At 45.3% G+C, this 23,059-nt stretch overlaps 1 protein-coding gene across 1 annotated transcript in view; it reads right to left on the reverse strand.

Annotated features, from left to right (window-relative positions):
* Positions 1 to 23,059, reverse strand: part of LOC143433738 (uncharacterized) — a 30,159-nt gene that overhangs the window by 1,642 nt on the left and 5,458 nt on the right. The window contains 3 exon segments of the mRNA XM_076939834.1: positions 1,192 to 1,243; positions 10,393 to 10,499; positions 13,320 to 13,381. Of these exon segments, the coding sequence (XP_076795949.1) occupies positions 1,192 to 1,243; positions 10,393 to 10,499; positions 13,320 to 13,381 (221 nt within the window).

Raw genomic sequence — 23,059 nt, forward strand, 5'->3', positions numbered from 1 at the left:
GATTTTCTTTTCTTGGACTGGTTTCACACCAACCAAGTTTGGTTTTACAGGTTGGTGAGGTAATGACTAATACCTGGAAGTCTGTGGAGGTCCTTTAGCCTGGGGTAGAGCTTGGGCAGGGCCACAGGTACCAATAAACCTCACAGATTTATGTTTTCCCAAGCACAGACTTCTGAGGGTATGAGCATTAGGCACAACCGATTCAAAGAACATAGAGCATACACCCCAGAAAACTCGACTAAATTTCTACTGTATAAAGTCCTCCAGGACCTTGAGGTGAGACAACAGCTGAGAAAGAGGAAAGTGATCCAGTTTCTGACTAGGGTTCCAAAATGGTTGTTGTGTGGAGTCCTCAACAAGATGCTTGGTGACCCTGCAAAAGACAGGAGGCAGAAGCATCAGTCCCAAACAGAGGATCATGAGTCCCCTAGGTCTGTGTAAATGTGGCACTTGTGCTCTTAGAGTCCCTCCATTGCCTCCATATCACATGTCCCTTAGTGTCACATCCAACAGGGCTGTCTTCAAATCCCACAGTGCATATCGTCTTCAGTATGAAGATCCCCAGACCCTGAGCTCCCATTCTGGTATGCAAAATTCCATAAGACAAAGTTTTCTTACTTTTTCATAGGTTGTGATGGAGTCTTGGTCTCTTCCATAGTGTTTCCTCCATCTCTATAACCTGGAGAAAGTTATGTAGGATCAGACAAGGAATGAGAACACACAGGACTGAGGCATCTCTCTTATGACTATCCATGCTAGGACTCTAATGCTCAACCACCATATCCAAGGACAGATCACTGAGAGTGAGCAAGGGGTATGGAGGGACCTCATGTCTCCATTTACACTTTTCTTACTCCTCCCTCAACCTGTGCAATTTCACTAACAACATTGTAATGGCCACAGGATCAGTTATCTGAAAGAGAAATGAGCTGGGAGAATGGAAGCTACCTGCTGTCAGGAGGACCTGAAAGTCCCCCATACCTGGGCACAGCATCACTCCAGTGCCTTGAACCACACTCTCATGTGTAGCATGCAGCTCAGCCAACCACTCTCTATTCTTTCATAAAACCTGGGGATTCCATCATTCCCATTTTCTTCCCAGAAGCCCTCTCTTCATTCATGCATATCATATCCTTTTCATTAAAGGGCAGGCCAGAGGGAATTTCTCTCTACAGGAAAGCAGAAGCCTACCTTTTCCAGTAGCAGTTTTCTTCCTGGTCTTCTTCTGCCCCTTCTTCACATCCTGCCAGTTAGAAACAACACAAATGAGCTGGTGAGCCTTCTTCCTCTCTCTTGTAGACAAGCTTCCTGCTCTCTGTTGTCATGGAGAATATGAAAACTGGATTTTCCAGGAAGTGTTCTCTCATCCATCCTTGACACATTCACACTTGTGCAAAAACACATTTCCTTGTCACCTTGTTGTCAAAATAGAAAAAGACACTCTCCATGCCACAGTTACCTCGAATGTCCTTAGTCAGTGTTTCTCAGACAAGATTCTACCCAAGGCTGAACTCTATCCCTGCATTTGTGCTGTCAGGTGATATCTGCTTCCTCAGAATAGAGGATATTCAAGCCCTTATCTGAGGCCCTTTGTCTCATCACTTGCTTTGTATCAGCTCAGCAAAAACAAAACAAGGGCCTAAACTGAAGACAGATGATCTTTCTCTGACATTCTCCTGTGTCCCCAACGACTCAGAACTGTAGTCTTTGCATGAAGGCACAGTAGTCCTTAGTGGACTCTCTGCTTCCTTGTACAGATGCTCTGAGAGCTTCAGGCAGACACCTCAGGGCCACTCTCACCTCTGCCCTGCCTGTCAGCCTCTGCAAACTCTGTGGGGATTTCCCCTCTCCTGTCTAGCTAGACTTCAGTTACTTTGCAGGTTCTTTTTTCTTCCTTTATCAACACCTTTTCTTTAACCCATTCTATTCCCTAACACTTTTTAGGAGAGAAAAAAAAAAAAGATGTAGGAGAAAGGAGGAGATGTTATTGGAGGAGGAGACTTTTTGTGATTACGGGGTCTGTGGGTGATGAGTTCTTTGGGGAAGTTTTATCTTCACCGGCCTGATATCAAATTTCTTTTTCTTCTGTCTTCTATCCACACAACTACTGAACAAACCACAAACACCAGCAAAAGATAGAAAGCATCAACAAAGGACAACCCACCATGTCTCTTAAGGCATTAGCATTTATATATTCTCTGAAAAGTACCCAGAATTCCAAGAGTCCCAGGAACAGAGAAAATATTAGCTGCTGACAAAATCATGCTGAAGCAGACACAGGTGAAAGGATGTTTTGCTAAAGCAAGCAGGTGAAAGGACATGTGGTGAAGGAGCCTTTGCTAAGGACACGGATGTATTGGTCCTCCTTATGTTGGGAAGTTGAGCTCCATTTGTTGGGACTCCATGGAGAGAAACGCTCCAAAAAACTTGTGGTGGTGTGCAGTGGCTTCTTACTGGCAGAGTGATGTCAGCTGAGACACACTGTTGTTGAGGCAAGATGTGTGGTGAGGGAAGACCTGTAAAGGACACGTGATGTTTGGAGGCAGTGTAAATAGGACTCGAGGGACTGTGAGAGGATTTGGCTTGCTTGAATTGCTAATCTCTTTTGGTTTCCCGTCTTTGCTGATCTTCCCTCTGTTCAGAGAGGTACAGTTGAGAAATGCTCCTTGCATCCCTTCTGGTCCAAATTCCTTCTGCTGACTTGTGCCTATTCAGCTGAGGCCTAGCTGTTCCCTGCTGCTATCCTGATAATACCAAACTGGACCACACTGTGTATCCTTTAAGTGTTTGGGAGAGGATGGAGCTGCTGCTGACCTGTGAACTGAACTGCTGATTTCCTGGCAAGGCAGGAACCATTTCTAAACAGGTCCACTTCCCCTGTATCCTTTCTTTCCCACTACCTCTGGTGTCTGGTGGGCTGGAAAGGAGGTTAAAGCATTTAAGAACCATCATTAAAAGTAGCCTTTGAAAAAATTAAAGTTAGACAGTACAGATTTTTTTTTTTAGTTAATTTTGTATCCAGCCACTTTGTTGAGGTGCTTATCAGCTGCAGGAGTTCTCTGGTAGAATTTTGTGGTCATGTGATGATACTGTGTATACTATCATCATATCATCTGCAAATAATGGTGCTTTGGCCTCTTCCTTCCCAATTTGTATCTCTTTGATCTCCTTTAGTTGTCTTGTTGCTCTAGTTAGAAGTTCAAGTACTATGTTGAATAGACAAGGAGAGAGTGGGCAGCCTTGTCTTGTCTCTGATTTTAGTGGAATTGATTAAGTTCCTCTCCACTTGATTTGATGTTGGCTATTGGCTTGCTATTTATTGTCCTCATTGTGTTTAGGTATGCACTTTGTATCTGATGTCTCCATTAATATAGGTGGTGTTAGATTTTGTCTAAGGTTTTTTTTCACCATCTGATAAGATGATCCTGTGGGTTCTTTTTCCTTTCAGTGTTTTTATATGGTGGATGACCTTGATGGAATTCATACACTGCACCATTCCTGAGTCCCTGAGATGAAGCTTACTTGATTTTGGTGGATGGGGTCTTTGATGTGTTCTTACATCCACATTACAAGGATTTGTTTGAGGATTTTGATGTCAATGTAGAAAAATGAAATTGGTCTGAAATTCTCTTTCTTTGTTGAGTCCTTGTGTGATTTAGGTATCAGGGTGATTGTAGCCTCATAGAATTAGATTTGCAATCTTTCTTCTGTATCTATTTTGTCGAGTAGTTTAAGGAGTATTGGTATTAGCACTTCTTTGAAAGACTGGTAGAATTCTGACTGAAAACTTTCTCGCCCTTGGCTTGTTTTGGTGTCAGTATTGCAAGGACCATTCTTAAGAGGACCTGGTTCCTAGCACAGTATGTGGGTAGTGTCCAGTAGGGCAAGATAATAATGTATGGAGAGTTGGTGAAGGTTGTCCAGCTGAGCCCAGTCCATACAGTGTGGATGTGGTGGCAGAGATCAGGGAAAGGTATCTAGGAGGACCTGATTCCTAGCAGTCTTTGTGGACTGTGTATGTGTGTGTGTGTGTGTGTGTGTGTGTGTGTGTGTGTGTGTGCTGGTGGGATACCTAATGTGTACCTGGGATGTGGCAGAGGACTACTAGCAGGGGCAATACCTAAGAGTGAATGTCAGTTGGGGATGGAGGTGCAACAGGACCTGATACCAAGAGGTGTATTTGAGTTTGCAGCTTCAGGGCAGGTGATCCAAGCAAGGCCTGGCAAACACATGTGACTTTGGCATCAGCAAAGGAGAATATCTTGCAAGGTCTGCTATGTAACAGTGTATGTGGGGTAAGAGCACTACATGTCCTGACACCTAGATGTGTGTATGTGGCAATGTCCCCTGTGTGTCCATCTGGGCATGATGCCTAGTGGTGTATGAGGGGTGGCAGAAGAGGTGAACATGTATCTAGAAGGCTCTGACATCTAGCATTGTATGTGAAATGTCAGCCTGGCAGTATCATCCAGCAAAGCCTGATATCTATATGTTTTGATGAGAGAGCATCAGGTGGGAGCCCTGCATGGCTCAAACAATACCAGTGTACATTGGGTGGCAATGGTGAGGGACTATCAGCAAACACAATATGTGTGTTGGGAAAGGTCAGTGGGGTCTGGCACCTCGTGATGTATGTACAGCTCCAGAAGATTGTGCAGGCCAACCTCGTACTTAGACTCAGCAGTGTAGATGGTGTTGGACAGCATGGAGGGAGTGTCAGGCAGGGAATGCTGTCTAGCAGCGGTGGTTGTGGTGATGGAGTTTGCTAGAGGGACTGACACCCAGCTGGGTCTGTGATGGGGTAGAACATTTTGGACTCTGTTCTTCCTCACCTGCCTAAGGCATTCTCTGATTGGCTTTAATATAGAGCTGCAGGCTCTTTATTCTTTATTATTTTTCAGAAGTGGGGAGGGGGGTTACTAGCCAGACACAGTAAGTCAGATGTACTGAGTGAGAGGTGATAGGACAGGTAGCAAGTGTGGATTAGAATAAACAGATTAATTAACTTGTACACACTAGTTGGGAGGTAGCAAGCTGTCTTAGTCAGGGTTTCTATTCCTGTACAAACATCATGACCAAGAAGCAAGCTGAGGAGGAAAGGGTTTATTCAGCTTACACTTCCACACTGCTGTTCATCACCAAAGGAAGTCAGGGCTGGAACTCAAGCAGGTCAGGAAGCAGGAGCTGATGCAGAGGCCATGGAGGGATGTTACTTACTGGCTTGCTCAGCTTGCTTTCTTATAGAACCCAGGATACCAGCCCAAGGATGGCACCACTCACAATGAGCTGTGCCCTCCCCCCTTGATCACTAATTGAGAAAATGCCTTCCAGCTGGATCTCATGAGGCATTTCTCAAGGGAGGCTCCTTTCTCTATGGTGACTCCAGCTGTGTCAACTTGACACGCACATGCATCACTATTAAGCCTCAACCTTTTCTAAGTCCCACAATCTTTACACGTTAAATTTTCATTCCAATGTCTTTTAAAACTCAAAGTATTTTTACAATTCAAAGTCTCTTAATTGTGGGCTCCATTAAAATACTTTCTTACTTCAAAAGGGAAAACCATCAGGGCACAGTCACAATGAAAATCAAACTCCAACTGTCCAATGTCTGGGATCCACTCACGATTTTCTAGGCTCCTCCAAGGGCTTGGGTCACTTCTTCAGCTCTGCCCTTCGCAGTGCACACCCTGTCTTCTAAGCTCCAGCTGCCTGTACTCCACTGCTGCTGCTGTTCCTGGTGGTCATCTCATGGTTCTGGCATCTCCAAAACACTGCTGTCTTCCTCTGTAACTAGGCTTCACCAATAGCCTCTCATAGACTCTCTTCATGGTTCCAAGCCTCAACTCCGTTGCATGACCCCTTCCATCCTGGACCATTGATTGCAACTGAGGCTGCACCTTCACCAATGGCCTTCCATGGCCTCTCACAGTGCGGAGTCTCAGCTGCTCTTCATGACCATTTCATGTTTTCAAAACCATTACCACCTGGGTGACTCTTACACATTACCAAGTCCAGCTGCAGCATGAGGTACAACCTTGGCTATCTCTGGAACACAGCCTCTTTGTGCTCTGAAAACTTTCCAGAAGATTTCACGTTGATGATTCTAGTCTCTTCTTAATCACCACTAATTTCCTAGCTCCAGCTAACCAGCATCAATAGTCCCAGTAATGCAAAGGTTTTGCTTTAGTAGTTCTGGTATCTTGTTAATTACAGCTGATTTTTCTGCCCCAATTAACCCAAACCATGAAGCATTCACAGTCAAATCACTAACGGTCCTGATAAGAGTCTTTAATCTTCCCTCTGAAGTTTCACAAGCCAGGCCTCCATCTTCTGCACTGTTCTCAACATTATCTTCCAAGCTCCTACAGAACGTCCCACAGAGCTCTTAACACCCAATGGCTCTTCTAGCCCAAAGTTCCAGAATCCTTCCACAGTTCTCCAGAAAACATGGTCAAGTTGTCACAGGAATACCTCAGTATGCTGGTACCAGTTTCTATCTTAGGGTTTTATTGCTGTGTACAGACACCATGACCCAGGCAAGTCTTAGACAACATTTAATTGGGACTGGCTTACAGGTTCAGTGGTTCAGTCCATTATCAAGTCAGGAACATGGCAGCATCCAGGAAGGCATAGTGCAGAAGGAGCTGAGAGTTCTACATCTTCATCTCAAGGCTGTTAGCAGAATACTGGCTTCTAGGCAGCTAGGATGAGGGTCTTAGAGCTCACGTCCATAGTGACACACCTACTCCACACCTTCTAATAGTGCCTCTCCCTGGGCTGAGTATATACAAACCCATCACACAAGCTAAGGCGTAAGCTACCATAAATCACTATAATCTTTGTGTCATTATTTGGGAGCTGGTGGGTTGAGACAGTCCAGAGATTGTTCTGTGAAGTAGTTCAGGAAACAGCAGTGAGTACAGGCTGGGGGTTGGGGTGCCACAGGCCCTGATACATAACAGTGCAAGTGGAGTTTCATCAAAAGGGAAGTAGTTATGTAACAAGACCTGGTATCTAGCAGTGCCTGCAGAATGGGGAGAAGGACAGAGGCTCTGATATCTAGAAGTTTATGTGGGGCCAAGGAGTGTAACAATTCTCAATATCCAGCTTTTTATGTGGATTGCAGAAGGTGCCCAGATAGCCCTGATATGTTTCCTACTCATCCACAGTGAATCCCACATGTGCTGCTATGTAACAGGCCCTGCTGGATGCCCTCAGACTGCTTCTGTCTTACTACACTGCTAAGAGTCAGTGTCAGTGCCTTGGAGGCCTGGAATCTAAAGGTTGGTATGTGGTGCTGATATGAATGTGTCCATCAGAGTCTGGCGAGTCACCAGGCTATTGGCTGCCCCGGTGGTGTGTGTAATAGGTCCTGATGTCTAGCATGTTACATAGGGTGGAGGGGTGTGGATGTGCACCTGCAGTAGGGCAGGGACTATCAGGGCCAAATTATTTAGAGTACATGCAGAGTTGGGGTTTTGCATCGAATGATCTGGAAGTGGGGAGGGGGTTTGTGAGGGTCAGGATGGGGCAGTTAGATGTTTTCCTTAGATAAGCTGTTTGTGACAGTGTGGGGTCTGTTGTCTCTTTTTACAATCACCAGGTGTCTGGGATAGAAACAGTTGCTTTTCTTCTGCAATCCCCAAAGAGCTGGCTTCCTGGAAACGTGAGCTCAGTTTAGGAATCAGTTTTCCAGGTGACATGTCTTTCTTTTCTCTCTGTATAACACCAAGGCTTGTATTGGAGTGTCTGTTTGCATTAGGTAAGAACAATCCTGCTGGAAGAGGCTGAGCCAATGCCATGTGTTTGGCTTTAGGAGAGGATGCCGGGTTATTATGCGGTGGTGATGTTGAATGACTTTTCCTTGATGAACAATCATCCTGTCACCTCAGAAAGAGCAGTGAGGAATGATCAAAGGAACTATTCCACCTGAGTGTAGCTTGGTGAGTCTGCATTTATTATTGGGGTGTCACACAGAAGCACGGGTGAGGACTTACCTATATGAGCATGGTGGGTTCTGCAGGTGCATTACCCAGAATCCCACCCAGCATGGCTCACAGCTCTTTAGAGCTGCGTCTTCGGAGCTCCCCTCATATGTTGTAGGCAGTTCCACCGAAGATTCTCCCATCCCCCAGCAATTATTTACGGCTCATATGACCTTGGTTAAGTAATTTCTGCAAGCTCCCTGAGTTTAGTGAGTCCTGCCTTCTTTATCCCCTCCTCTCCCTACCCCTCCTTCTCCTGGATGATGTAATGTTTCAACCTGGAGGAAAGAAAAGTTGTCACCAGGCCACACCCTCAAAAGATTTAGCTATACCTGAAGCTGTGTTGACTCAGTGTCACCTAGGAGAATCTGGTTATACAATCCTGGGGATGTGTAATGCAAGCATTTGCAGGTGGCTATTTGAGGGGATCTTTTATGACTTCATTTTTAGCCTTAGGATAAAACAAAGGTAGAGAAATTGAAGATACTGACAGTTCTCATGTATCCTAGGTGAAACTGGAAATACCACTCCAGCGTATCATCCCATGTTACAGAATAAAAAAGTTGAAGCATGTGAATACTCAGAAATCATGTTCTATGGGCTAGGACATGGCTCAGCGTGTAAGAGCATGTGTGCAAGCTTTAGGACCTGAGGCCTGACAGTCATGCCAAAAGCTAATTGTGGCCATGTCTGCCCTATATATCCAGCACCAGGAGGCATAGTGATTTCTGGGACTTGCTATCTGCCAGTTTAGCTATAGGGTCCATAAAGACCTTCCTCAAAGGAAAAGGGTGGAGAATTACAGAGCAAAATGCTTGATGTTCTCACATGCACACATGAGCACACACACCTGCAAGTGGTGCTGTGTGTTGCTACTCTGTTAGGAGATGGTGTAACAGGGGCTCTTGTTACTGAGTGCAAAAGGCAGGTAACAAAGATGGGGCATAGAAGGTGAAGACGCATCGTCTATCACAGGTAAGGAGAGCATGCACGTCATTTGGAGAGCAACATCTTCCCTGAACACACAAAGAATGTGGATTTTATCCAGTGGTAGATGGGAGAGTGTGATCTTGAGCATGCTCAGTGAAAGAAGGCTGTACAATCCTGAGCTTGCTCCGCTTAAGGCCATGGAACAAAAGCATCAGAGATAAGTTGTGGGGCCCTGACAACCAGATGAGGACCCAGATCCAAATGATGGAAGAAGAACAATGATGCTTCATGTCGTCTAAACAGCCATAAAAGTACCCACAAGGTGCAGAAACACACACACACACAGACATAGGCACACACACACACACACAGACATAGACACACATACACACACACACACACACACACTATACTTTTGAAAGATATTTAAGTTATGGTCAGAAAGTGCTGTGAGCATGCACAGTTTGCACTGTTAATTGTGAAGCTGGAAACAGTGAACAGGACTTTTTAGGGAATTGACAGAGGGTTTTGCCTTGGAAGGCACCAGCCTTGCTTTCATGCTGAACCCACCAAGTGGACACTGGGGTTAAAGGGTGCAGGTTGAACATGGGCAGACACTTTTGGTAAACTTCACACTGAAAAACTACAGTGAGCCGTGTCCACTCACTGGAAGAATGAGTGAACACAGTTATGACATGCTAGGGAGCACTGTATGAGATGAGTGGGAGCACTGCATGAAATGAGTGTAACATGTTTGTGTCCCTTCTGGACTTCAGATCTGGTCTCCTTATTTGTATGCAGTTGTACAGGTTGTTGATATGGCCCTGGAAAGTCCTTTGTCAGTGACAGTTTTTTACTGTCAATATAGTCATCCTCAATGATTTTATATACTTGAGTAAGAACATTTATTTAAAGACAGAGCTCTATGTGTCACAGGCTGGTGTACACTGTCTAAGTATTGGAAGATGACCTTGAAACTTTGTGCTTCTGTTCCTCCTGTCTCCTCTGAGTGCTGGGATTATAGGCATGTACCATCAAGCAAGGCATGTGGGGTGCACAGAATGGAACACAATGGCTGGGAACTCTTGTTTCATCCTGTTGAAGGCTGTAACAAAGTATCTTTTTTTCTCCAATCATCTGCCTGCTGAGTTCCTCATCTCTGGAACAGGTGAAAGGCTCACATTTAATTGCAAGTGCTGGCTGGGAATAATAGTACTTTCTCCCTATAATCCATGCTGGAGAGGTGGATAATCAGGAGTTCAAGGCCAGCATCAGACACATAGCAGTATAGAGGCAAGCCTGAGCTACATGAAACCCATCTTGAACAAAACAAAATAGATACCATGGTGTAGCCGTTCTGCAAGTTGGTGTGGAGAACTCTCAAAAAGCTAACAATAAATCCAGATATGACAAAGCCATACCACCCATTAATTCATTCCCAAAAGAATGGGCACCCTACTTCCCAGAAACTCACCCTGTTGAATTCATTGTCTACTCTCCCCTTTGTGGGGGAGTGGGTGAAGTGTCCTTCTACTGATGTAGTGAAAGCCTGGCACTTATTCACTATGAGGCCCTTTTCAGCTTCCAAGAAGAACAGAATTGTGACACTTCAGGTACATTGCTGGAACCAGCACATATGATCCTGACTGAAGAGACTCAGATCTAGAAACTCAATAGCTGCAGCTCTCAGTGAATTTTGGATTTTTCTTCCAAACTTTCAGATGTGAGACCATCAAGTGGAGTAACCCCAGAAAACAGTAAATTACAAGGGTCTGGGAGGTGGGGTTTGAGGAGAGGGGGATAAGTGCAGTAAAAAGGGAAACAGCAAACATATGGAGGGAGCATGGCGTTCTCTGGGGATGTGGGAGGGTTGTGGTGTGGGGGGCGGGGGGAGAAACGCTGGGGTAGAACACCATCAAAGATGGTGGAAAAGGCCAGAGACACATTACTTTATGTTTTTGTAAAGATACATAAAGGTCTATGTGGAAGCACAGACAGCCCTCCCCTGTTGAGGAATGCACTGCCCCACGCTTGGGAGCCACTGTGTCTCAGCCCGAGCTGCTGCTCCGGTCTGCCAGTCAGGGTCTAGCAAGAGAGAGAGTGGGGATGGAGGGTCAAGAGATGTGAAGAATGGAGACAAGACAGAGTGTGATCAAGTCTCTAGTCTCGTTTATTGCAAGGAAATCCCTGGGTATTTATAAGCACAAGCAGGGGAACACAGCTGAAGACACTTTACCACGGGCACCTTGCAGCTGGGGACATTAAACAACAAAACAAGATATGTGGGGAAAACAAGATGTTTATCAGAGTGTGCTCAGCTGTTGTAGGCTGTTGAAAACAAGTCTCTTGTCATGGTATATGGCTCTAGATGGCTGCAAAGATGATAGCCGCTTTCTGCTAGGAGTCGGCTCCCAACACTCCCCCTACCCTGCACCCACTGAATACATATTCTGAAAACTCCCAGATTTCACAGTACTTTTTGCGCTCAGTGGAGAAGGGCTCAGGCCTCGTGCTCTCCACAGCATCCTCCTTCTACTTTGGCCAAACCAACAGAAGCCCTGAGTTTCTCAGCAAACTCCCCGTGCATGAGGTCCCAGCATTTGAGGGTGAAGATGAATTTTGTGTGCTTGAAGGCAATGCCATCCCTTTTACCTGAGCAATGGGGAACAGCAGGCAGAGGCAGCAGCTTGGCTGTGCAGTGAGCGAGCTTTGGTGACAGTGACATCATTTCTCCAGCCAGCACCTGGGTGTCCTCACTTTGAGCGTCATGCACAGTATACAGTCCACTCAAGTTGCAGAGAAGGTCTTGAGGGGAATCCTGGGGCTGCTGCTCATCCAGTTAAAGTTGAGGGCTTTCCTGGTACACAAGCAAGTGACCCTGGTTGACACCACAGTTCTCTGCATCCTGGTGGCTCCATGACAGTTCAGGTCAGGGCCCTTCTTTTCTCCAAGCCTTCTATACAGGACCAACTGTAGTTTCCTCATCTGCATTAAGCAGCCCAAAGGGATGGATGTCTTCAGATGAAGGTGAGCTTTCATGCCAGGAAGCCTGCTGAAAGCCGACCTACAGTGGATAACCCATGGAAAGGAAGGTTCAAAGGCGACTAAGCAGAATCCCCAGGCTCAGTGGAAAGAGTAACAATGGCCATCTTCCTGGCTCCTGAAGGGATGGATAAATGTGTGCCTACACTGGCTGCTCAGTCCCTTTTACTCAGGGAGGACCCACAGCTATGAACAAACCCAAGTCTGACCTTCAGAAACAAGTCTGTATTTCAGGACCCAAGAAAGGAAGTGTGGCCATGAGTTCTCTGGATAGAGGCAGTGGGGTGGGGGAGGTGCACCCTAGCTGGCACAGTTCTGGAAAGGAAGCAGAGAGCATGCCAACCCTCTTTCCTTAACTCTGCAGTAATAGGACTGTCTACCTGTGGTCTGGATGTGACTCTTCTTACTAGAAACAGGAGTCACATTCCGTCAACATGACCAATCAGGAGAGTCCTCGTTGGCTAGGCAGTCTGATTGGCCAAGTTCTGCCATGTGACCAATGAGGTCATAGACCAGGAGTTACAGTTGGTGCCAAGTGGCTGAGACAGTTGGTAACTGGCCTGCTATAACTGACTGTGACTGAGACTACAGAGGCAGAGATAGTGCTCTGAGGCGGCATGTGACACCAGGATTTCAGGAGAAGGGGTTCCTGTCTACTCTTCCAACACTCAGGTACAGCCTGGGCTTTCTTGCTATTGAGGTGGGTCTCTCACCATGCCTTCTCAGTTTGTCTGAATCATTTTGGTTGGGTTTTAAGAACTGACCCTTTCTTCCCACTGCCTGGTTAATGGAGCTCTCTGGGCTGCAGGAGTCTGGATCCTGAATCTCCCAGGACCCTGTGCAGCACACAGTGGACAGTCTGCAGTAACTGACACACCCAGACCCCTGCCCAGCACATGCCCTGTGGATGGTCCCAGAGAAGCAGAGCCCTGCCCTCTTTCATGTCCCCTTTTTATGTCCAGGCTCCTCCAAATGTGCACATTCTGCATGGGAGGGAAAACACACCACCTTTGTCTTTAGAGACTTGGCTTGTCACATATAGCATTATTCTTATTTTCTGAAAAATGAAAATATGTCATTCTTTTTTTTTTCTTATAAAAGACAACATTTAATTAGGGCTGGCTTACAGGTTCAGAGGTTCAGTCCATTATCTTCAAGGCAAAAACATAGCAGCACCCAAGCAGGCATGGTGCAGGAGGAGCTGAGAGTTCTACATCTTCTTCTGAAGGCTGCTAGCAGAGTACTCACTTCTAGGAAGCTAGGACTAGGTTATTAAAGCCCACATCCACAGTGACACACCTACTCCAACAAGGCCACACCTCCTAATACTGCTACTCTCTGGCCCATGTATGTACAAACCGTCACATTCTACTCCCTGGCCCCCATAGGCTTGTTCAAACATGAATCTACTGTGGCCATACCTAAACATAACATAATGCAAAATACATTTGGTCCAACTTCAAGAGTCTTCATAGTCTATAGCAGTCTCAACAATGTTAGAAGTCCAAAGTTCAAATCTTCTATAGTATGTCATTCTTAAGGCTTGGGTTTTTTTTTTTTTTTTCTTTTTTGTCTCGTATACACTTCACGTGCTTTTATTTATGGATCTGTGAATTTCAAACTCACCTTCTATTCGTGAGTGAACTGGTCTTGACCATGAACATGAGCTTTTAAATGTGTCATTGAAATAGTGTGAAGTATCATGTACTCTGCGTGAAGTTTGCCATGTCTTTTATGTGAAAATATTGGTGTAGTCTTTGGCTTATTGTAGCTTTAATTGTATGTGTGTGTCTGCACACATGTGAAGGACAGAGGACAAATTGTGAGGCCAGTTCTCTCCTTCCACCATGTGGGCTGGAGGAACAAACCTTGGGTCGTCAGGTCTGGTTGTAAGCAGCCCTGTCCACTGAAGCAGCCAGTTTTCCCTTTGCCTGGTTTTGGTTACAGGGAAATATTGGCTTTCTGGAACTCATTGGAAAGTGTCCCTTCCCTTTTATTTTATGGACTTGTCTTAGGAGCACTGGTTTTCTTTTCTTTGTTTTTCATTGTTCTTTATTGTGTGATTGGTTAGTCTCAGCTCTCACTTTCAGCATGTTTTATTATCTACTGCTTTGTGGTTTTGTTTGTTGTTATTTTTCTATGACCCTGAAGTGTACTATGAGACCATCTCACCTCTCTCTCACTTTCCTATGTGGGAATTGAACAGTAAAGCTTCTTCTGAACCTGCTTCTCTTGTTTTTAACATCATGGTTTTCTGTAGGTTTAGTGGGGTCCTGTGTCTGCTCCATCAAAGGGCTCGGGCCGCTCTGGGAGACAGGATGCAGTTTTGACTGCACTTACCCCATGCCAGTGCCAGGTGGTTGTCGGGCCATAGAGCACCCTTGTGGACACTGCTCCGAGGATGGGGAAACACAGTCTGAGGTCCCTGGGGCAGCCAGAGATGGCTCTGGGGTCTCTGGGCCTTTAAGGAGGCTGGGGCCTTCTGGTTCTCAGGCTCTTGGGCACCCAGGCACCACTGGAGGCCTCAGAAGAGCTGAGAATGGAGTAGGAGACTGCTGGTGGTTCTAGCCTGGGGCTGAGGTGGAGAAGAGGGGAGCTCAGGTTGGATCTTGTGAGTATAGTCCTTGACTTGTGGGAGGGTGGCTGACTTGGCTTGGTGGTCATGGCTGGAGCACAGAGAGGCCATGTACAGGGAGGAGATTAGATGGGGCTCTGTTGGTGAAAACCTTCTCTATGGCTCCCCATGCTGGATCCCAGTGAAGAGAGACAGTTCATAGTTTTAAGGCATTTATTGTTATGGGGGAAAGTGGATGAGTCAAACTGTACCCTGTTGTAGTAATTATTTAAATAGGCTGCTGGTAAAGCCGACTATCTAACCTTTGGTGGCTCTGCCTAGCTCAGCTGCCATGTTCTGTGGCCAGAGGCCACCTGAGTGCAGCAACTAGAAACCGGCCAGCCAGAAACACCAACCCTGCCACCCATAAGATGCCAGCGTGGGAGATGGCTCTGCCAATCTTCCACACTGTTTCTGCAAGGCTGGGCATTGCCCAGACCATCCCGCCATCCATAAAGGCCCAGTAAGAAAATGAGACTCTCATGTTTAAATATTAATCAATTAATTTAAATATAATTATAAATTATTAAATTATTTAAATATTAATATATTTACTAATTAATTAAATTAATTAACTAATTAATTTAAATATAATTATAAATTATTAAATTATTTAAATATTAATATATTTACTAACGCTCAATAACAATATGCCCATAGAAAGAGAGTTGTTTCCCAATTAGCTAATCTAAATAAAAGTTGTTACCCAGGACTGCTGTTCATGCCTGCATGGCTCTCCATTGCTCCTGCATCTCTGCCTCTTCCTTTATTTTCTTTTCCTCTTCCTCTCCTTACTCCTCCCACCTTAGCTCCTCCTACAGTACCCCAGTACCCCACTTCTCAGGGCAGGCCTGAGGTTGAATACCTTTTGCAGGGAGGAGTTTCTGGGAAGGGGACTTTATTGGCTAAGTCTCCAGGCCTTTAGGTACCTCATTAAAATGGAAATCTGTCTTGAGGGTCTGTGACCACAGGTCACACCCTCTACCTATAGAACTGCTTTGAGCTTTGTCATTATGTGACTGATGGCCACAAATCTATGGAGGGCTGTGGTCTCCTGTCAGGAACCCAGTGTCTGGGAACCAGGCAAAACATCTACCATCCTATTAGGGTCACCAGGGTTTCTAACCTTAGCTCAACCAGGAACCAGGCTGCCTTTCAGTGCCCTACAGGTTTCACCTCATTATTTTGTCAGCTGGTGTAAGCCTGGAAATTTCCAGAAACTTGCAGGGAAGTGAGGAGAGCAGGCAATGCTGCAACTGGACCTGGAGGCTAGGCTCTCTGAAAGTGTGACCCTGTTGGGTCCCCTCAGAAACCTTGGCAAAGGCAGTTTTCATGGCTGTGCCACCTCCACAAAGAGCTGTGGGGTGCTGTCAGGGTCCTGGAAAGGGGTGAGAAAAATGATCCAGACAACAGGACTGAAATTGACATCACTAAGCTTCTGAACCATCCAAACACCATGAAGTGGTTCCACATCAGAAAACACCTTTATGGTGCTGGAATGTGCTGCTGAGGGAGATCTGGTGAACCACATTGCAAAAGTCAGCTGCCTATGGGAGGAACAGGCTCAGCACACCTTCACACAAGTGGTGTGTTCAGTTCACTAAGCCATGAGAACAGCATTGCACACACGGGCATCAGACTGTGTGACTTTGGCCTGGCCATCGATGTCACCTCTGGAAAAAAGTTCAAGGGTTTTGGTGGGACAGCATGAAGTGTGATGATACCAGATTCCAACATAGTATATGTGGCAGAGAGGGGCTCTACTGGATCTGATCATAGCACTGTGTTGTCAGGTAGCGTGGGATGAGGTGAGCAACAGGATTTGATCTCCTACAGCCTTATGTGTGTGCTGTGCATGCATCTACATCCTATTAACACCCTATACACATTGTTACTTTAACGTCCTGCAGGACAATCACCATATAGATTTCTGGATATCAGTCCTGGGTAGACAGCAGCTTTTTTGTTGTCTCATATACACTGCCAGGTACCAGAACCTGATAGACAACCCCATGACCACATTGCCACCTGAGATACAGGATACTGAGGTATCAGGTCCTGCTGGACATTCTACCTCCTGTCATTGACCCACAAAACCTGCTAGATTCACATCTTGCTGGACACCACATCTCCTGACATATACCCCCAGGGGTAACCCACTGTTAAATAGCACTTACACTGCTAGGTGTACTTACTGTACAACCTCCCCAGTGCCTCAAATACATTTTGAAGTATTGGGCCGTGCATGACTTTCCTCCAAACACCACATTGACTGCTAGGTAGTGGCCCATGCTGAATAGGTCTCCAACATACACATCACATTAGTTCTGGGTATCCAGTCCTAACTGATCCCTGACAAAACCTCACATTAACGGATAGTCATCAGGCCATGCTGGATACTCCCCTGCCCCTGTACCTTCAACACACTGCTATGTCCTAGGCCCTGCTCGACAGCCTCACACTATTGAAGTCCACACGTACAGCTGGGTGTCAGGACTCTCTTAGACATCAGCCCTCATCAGTACATACTACGACGATAGTTACCAGGCCTTCATGGACACTCCTGTACCTCTGTCACACACGGTAATCTACTATGTCCTAGGCCCTGCTGGATAAACTTTTAGGACATCAGTCTTGATGGACATCCCCTCACCAGTCTATGTATGTGTAATGCCAGCACACTGTCCACTAGGCCAAGCTATGTGGCAGTGTATATGGGTTTTCCAGTAATGTCACTTACCTAGCACTGTGTGTGGAGTGGCATCCTCAGTGAAGAGCTGTTTAAAAAGGCATAAACACCTGAGTATTAAGTGGTTAGGTGGCCTTGGTTGTCTGAAAATAGCACTGAGGACATCCAGCAGGGAGTGATAAAAGCAGTGTACTTAGGGCTGTGGGAATGGGGGAAGACAAGTGCCTCAGGACCTGGTGTCTAGCAGTTGTCTGTGGTAGTCGGGGGGATGTCCTAGAAGGCTTCAAACCCGGTATATGTGATGTGGATGGTGGAGAGTGTCCAGAAGGAGCTGAACATGGCAGTACATGTGGGGCCTCCTCAGGGCACATGGTGTGGGGCCTGCTAACTAGCTTGTGTTTTTCAGAAAGCAGCAAGGAGTTGGCATGGTCCAGTAACATCTGTTATCTGGTGTAAGTGGTGTAGCTACTCTGGTGTGTTGTCCATTGAGTCCTGACACATTAATATTACAAGGGGTTCTAGAAGAGTGTGTCTAATCCTGCCTGAAATTTATCACTGTATTTGTGGCAGCAGCATGGGACAGTGGGAGTTACAAACTTCTAGGCATCAGGCCTTGCTTACACCTCCCTCACAGATACCCCATATACACAGGAAGCTATCAACTCCTGCTGCATATCCCTGGGTGCATACAACCTTCCAGAACTCAGGTCCTGCTGGGTCCTACCCCACATAAACTGGTAGATTCCAGGCCCTGCTGAACAACAGTTAGAGCCCTACACACACTGTTATAAAACATGCTACTGGAACTCTAGCCTCACTGGACACATTCCCTCACTGTCCTCATCACTCATAAAGATGCCTCTATGTTTCAGTCTATGCTTATAAACCCACTGTGCCTCACTACACATAAAAGGCTAGGTGTTACACCCTATGAGACCTCTCACCTCACACACACTGCAGGAAATCAGGCTCTGACTTCCTAACGCACACCCTAGTTTCACTGCTAAGTTTAGTCCTGTTAGGTACTCAACTACCAGACTAAGGGCACCTTTAGGGCTCAGGATACAAAGGACACCCCTCCTCCTGCCTCCACTGTGCTGTGTATAGTATCAGGTCCTATTGGACCTGCCCCATACACAAAGTGTGCAGGGACAGCCTTAGGGATGCATGTTCCACTTTTCCCAGTCATTTCCATCTGCACATTGTGTGTTGTCAAGCCATGCTGGACAGTGTCCTGCCGTTTCCCTATAGAAACTCCTAGATATCTGGCCTTTCCCCAGCTGCTCAGCTTGCCCCATGTACACTAATACATCAGACCCTACTGGAGTCCCTTGATCTCTGTAGTGAACTCACACCCAGGGCCAGCTGTCAGAGCATACTGGGCATCCCACTGCAGACCTCCACCCTCTGCTATGTTACTGTTGTGTTTCAGGAGTTGTTGCATCTTCTGACAACTATTCCCTCCTTCCTTCAAAGCTCCATTTACAGCATGTAGTGGGCCAGCAGCAGTTGGTGGTATCCAGCATGGTGTCATAGCTAGCAGTGTGTGTGTGTGTGTGTGTGTGTGTTGGCAGGTTTGTCCTGCTGGTCCTCATATGTACTGGACCATGTTGGAAGAGGGTATCTTTCAGATATGACTTTGGGCGGTGGCAAGGTACAGGATGTCCACATATGTGCTTGTGCCTTCAATATTGTCACCATGATTTCTGTTCAGTAAGGAGAAGCAAACTTGCTGTCAGACACATTGAATTCATGGAAGATGGTAGAGCCTGCTGACATGTTTGGACCATCTCCTAGGGACTGAAGCTTGCAAGGAATGAAGGCAGAGTTGGGTGCATTCCTGACCTTCCTGTAAACTGAACAGTTCTGTGACCAGGTGGAGGAAGCCACAGTTGCTGGACTTTGCACAAACCAATCAGGCCTTCACAATTACTCATGCATGGTCAGATTCCAGAGGAGAGCTTTGTCACCTCTCTTTGGCCTGATGGATATCGTTATTGCCATTTCCTAGCCCAGAACACATTTACAACATGGGTTAGAGGGTGCTGTTGATACTGCACAGAGCTACTCAGTACTGAGTCAATGAGGTATTTTAACCTTTCCAACAGAGTCTGTTTCCTGTGTCTCTCAAGTGATGAAGGAGAAAAGGCCCATCTCTGTGGATGTTGAACCAGGGAACAGGGAGCATCCCGATTAGGATTGAGAGGTTCGGGAATGAGCCAGGCTCAGCTTCATGGGGATGTGTTCCTGTACACCCATCAGACACCAATGAAATTCTGGATATGAGTGCCTGTACCCTTCACCCAAGCTGGTAAAGCATGGCACATCCATCCCGGCTCCTGACTTGTATATGCAACATGTCCTGGAACCTTAACTAGCACCAGGTGAGCCACCCATGGGAAATAGGACCCTTTGGCCCCATTTGCACATTAGGCTAAAAGGTCTTGTTCTCTCTTTCCTAGCTGATGCTGCAACAAACTTCCTGAACAGGATGCAAAAGTGTTTCAGCTCAGCCTGATATACAACCCCCATGTGGTTGTGACTCACAGGCTGAGAGCCACCACTCTAAGCAGCTCTTGCAGGAATATCAGCTTGACCCTGAAACCTGAGAGGGCCTGGTGCCCAATGGTGGTGCACATCTCCCTGCCACAAGGCTCTGTCCTCTGTGATGACCCATCTACAGTGTTGAAGTGTGATGGTGCAGGAATATTCCCAGGTCCCCCTCCTCCTCTTCCCTGAGTGGAGCCTCCATTCTTGTGGTGGATAGATTGTATTTAGAGGACATTAGCCAACCTGTGCACTCCAGGCTTTCCTTATCTAGGACACACTGTTCTTGTGTTAGACAGGAGGTCAATTCCAGGAAGGAGCTACACACAAGGCCCCTGAATAGGACCTAAACGGTAATAGCTGGGCCTGCTCAGGGCCCTCAAAGCAGGTCATCATTTAGGGGTTTCAGTCCACTGGTGGTCAAGATTGAATGGCAGTGCAGTGTTAGACCCCAGGTTCATCAGCTTTGTCCAAACAGGATGCAATAATGGTGACGGACAGCCTCAGTACCCTGCAGGTACTTCCTGGTTCCTCATTCCTCCAATAAACATGTCACCTACGGATGTATTTAGACACCTGTGCATATTTTTGTATCATACATACATACATACATACATACACACACACACACACACACACACACATGTCATTATATATAAACATTCAGATTTAATTCATGGCAAAATGGGCTTTAAGAGAAAGACACTCCTGACCTTCATGTGCCCATTCTGAGGGAGGCACAGGGAAAGGTTACAGTGACAGGAGAGATGTGAATTCATTCTGTTAGGTCCACTTGTTTTTAAGTGTGTATCAGTTTTCCCTCCTCACTCACTAAATGCTCAGTGTTTGATCTTACACTGCATGTTATGTGTTCCTCTCTTTCAGGAGCACAAGACCCCAACCTGCTGCAGGGCGGAGAGCAGAGACAACTGGAGTCTTCCCCATAACACTGGTTGACTCTATCTAGCAGGCTTCAAATGCCTAATCTGTGATTCTGGACACAGGAAAGGAGGGGCTTGAGGAGTGGTGCCTTGGCTGGCCTGCTTGTTCTGCCAGGGCAGTGACTTGCAGTGATGTTCCACTGATTAGGTTCTCGGATAGTAATTGGTGAAGTCTAAAAGTCTCTTTGAAAGTAGACAGTGTGTGTGTCTGGAACATGCTGGGAACATAATTTTAATAGTAATATTATTTTCTATAATCTGTAAGACCATTGAATAGTTATTTATTTATTTATAGTTTGTTTAGTTTCGTTTGATGAGCTTCCTGGGATTTTGAACATATAGATTCAGGTTATCTATGAATGAGTCTCCTATGCCAGTTCCAGTGGGATGAACAACTAATCCTCCCTTCCTACTTCCCTCCCTCCCTCCCACTCCCTCCTTTTCTCCCCCCTTTCTTCTTTCCTTCATTCTCACACACCCTCCTCCTTTTCCAGTCCTCTGTGTCTCCAACCTCCCTCTCCTGCACTGGAGATTGCATTTATTACCATCTTTACCTTGGCATGGTAGCAATGCCAGCATTCCCCAAAACAAGGAAGCAGAAACTGGAGAATTGTGACATTATTGGCCAATCTGGCCTGCATTAAAAACAAAACAAAACAAAAAAGAACAACCTTAACAACAATTTAAAAAAAAAAAAAAACATGTTCCTTCTTAAGTTCATCAGCCTTCCCCTCTAAAGCGCACGGTCATGGCTGTTCCCTGATGGGGTTGGCCTTGCATTTATCTTTTAATGTTTTGTTTCATCCTCTAGCTCATGTTTATTACTTGTTTCCTTTTTTCCTCTATAGATATTTAATTCTATTGTGTCATGTTATTTATTTTGTGGATTTTGTAATCATAGTTACTAGATGCTCTAATGATGTCCCAAACCTATTTCAGATTCATAGTAATCTAGCTTTGATAACATAGAAAAACTGTTTCAAATCAGCTGGTTTCTTTCCCTCCTCTGTGCCATGATGGCCATGTCTATTACATCTCTATGGTAGAAACCCATCCACACACTGTTTCATTACTTCATAGGACACCCAGCCCTTTTGAGTCTGTTCATTTCTACACAGCCCCTATCACTCCTGTCCTTCCCATATTGTCTGTTTGAATTTGATTTACCATCTGGTACCATTTTTTTCACACTAGGACATTCCTTCCCCATTGTGAGTTTTAAGACAGCCACAACCCATCCCTTTCTTTGTCCTTTGGTGTGGGTCAATTTTCTAGGAGCCTTCACAGCTGGCCACAGAATCTGATGCAGGTATATCTTTAAAGACTGAGGGTCTCCAGATGTTCTTGCTCTCTGACTATACTGAATTCTTGCTGATACCTTCTAGAACGTCCAAAAAAAACTTTCTTCCTTATTTTGAGGGTTAAAAACCACAGGATTAGGTGATTAACACCTGTAGCATAAAGGCAGGGCATTCATAAAATAGCCTTTTCTCCTTCTCTGCAGAAACCTCTCAGATCTAACTCCCAGCCTGCTTGTGGAGTCCCAGAAAAAGAAGGGATTTTAATCTTTAATTGCAAGTTCTATATCTAAAAATTTCTCTGAATCCATACACTCAAAAAAATTCTCTGTCTTCTCTTTGTCCTTAGCACTTATGTATCTTTCAGAATATATGATCACATGGTAAAAAGTTCACCATAAATTTACACATAGATTCAGATCATAAGTTGAATAAGTTAACAACAGAGAATGTTTAGATGAATATCAATTAAGAGTAATTATCTCAATAAACATTATCTGTCACTAGCACAATAGGTTCATTGAAAGTAAAAAAACCATAATTTTAGTGACTAAGTTATTATTGAAATTTTCTACAAGTCAACCCAGTCAATTTTTTTTATCTTTTCTCCTTGCACCTATAGTATATTCCCACTGCAATTCTTATAAAATTAATTGTTTTACAACCTTTTGGAATATGCTCTCAGTTGTAAATGCCTGCTTTCTATCTCAGAAATAATGAACTCTTCTGACCCTTGAAGACTTGCAGAGTTCTCATTGCAGTTTTGACATGAGAAAGTATTTAGTGGCAGTCCTATTGCTAAAGATCTTAATAATTCCTAATACAATTTTAGGAATTCTTTTATGATCATCATTAAGAATTAAGAAACCATCTACTTCTCTATATAGCATTCCTACAATACAGTACATTTTTGTGGCTCTGCAGAAATGTGCTAAAAAAGGGTGAGCTAATACCTAGTGTTGGTTATATAAATTTAATGTTAACTGGGAGTATACTAATAGCAGGAATCT

Source organism: Arvicanthis niloticus, chromosome 8 (genome assembly GCF_011762505.2).
Source record: "Arvicanthis niloticus isolate mArvNil1 chromosome 8, mArvNil1.pat.X, whole genome shotgun sequence".
Lineage (NCBI taxonomy): Eukaryota > Metazoa > Chordata > Mammalia > Rodentia > Muridae > Arvicanthis > Arvicanthis niloticus.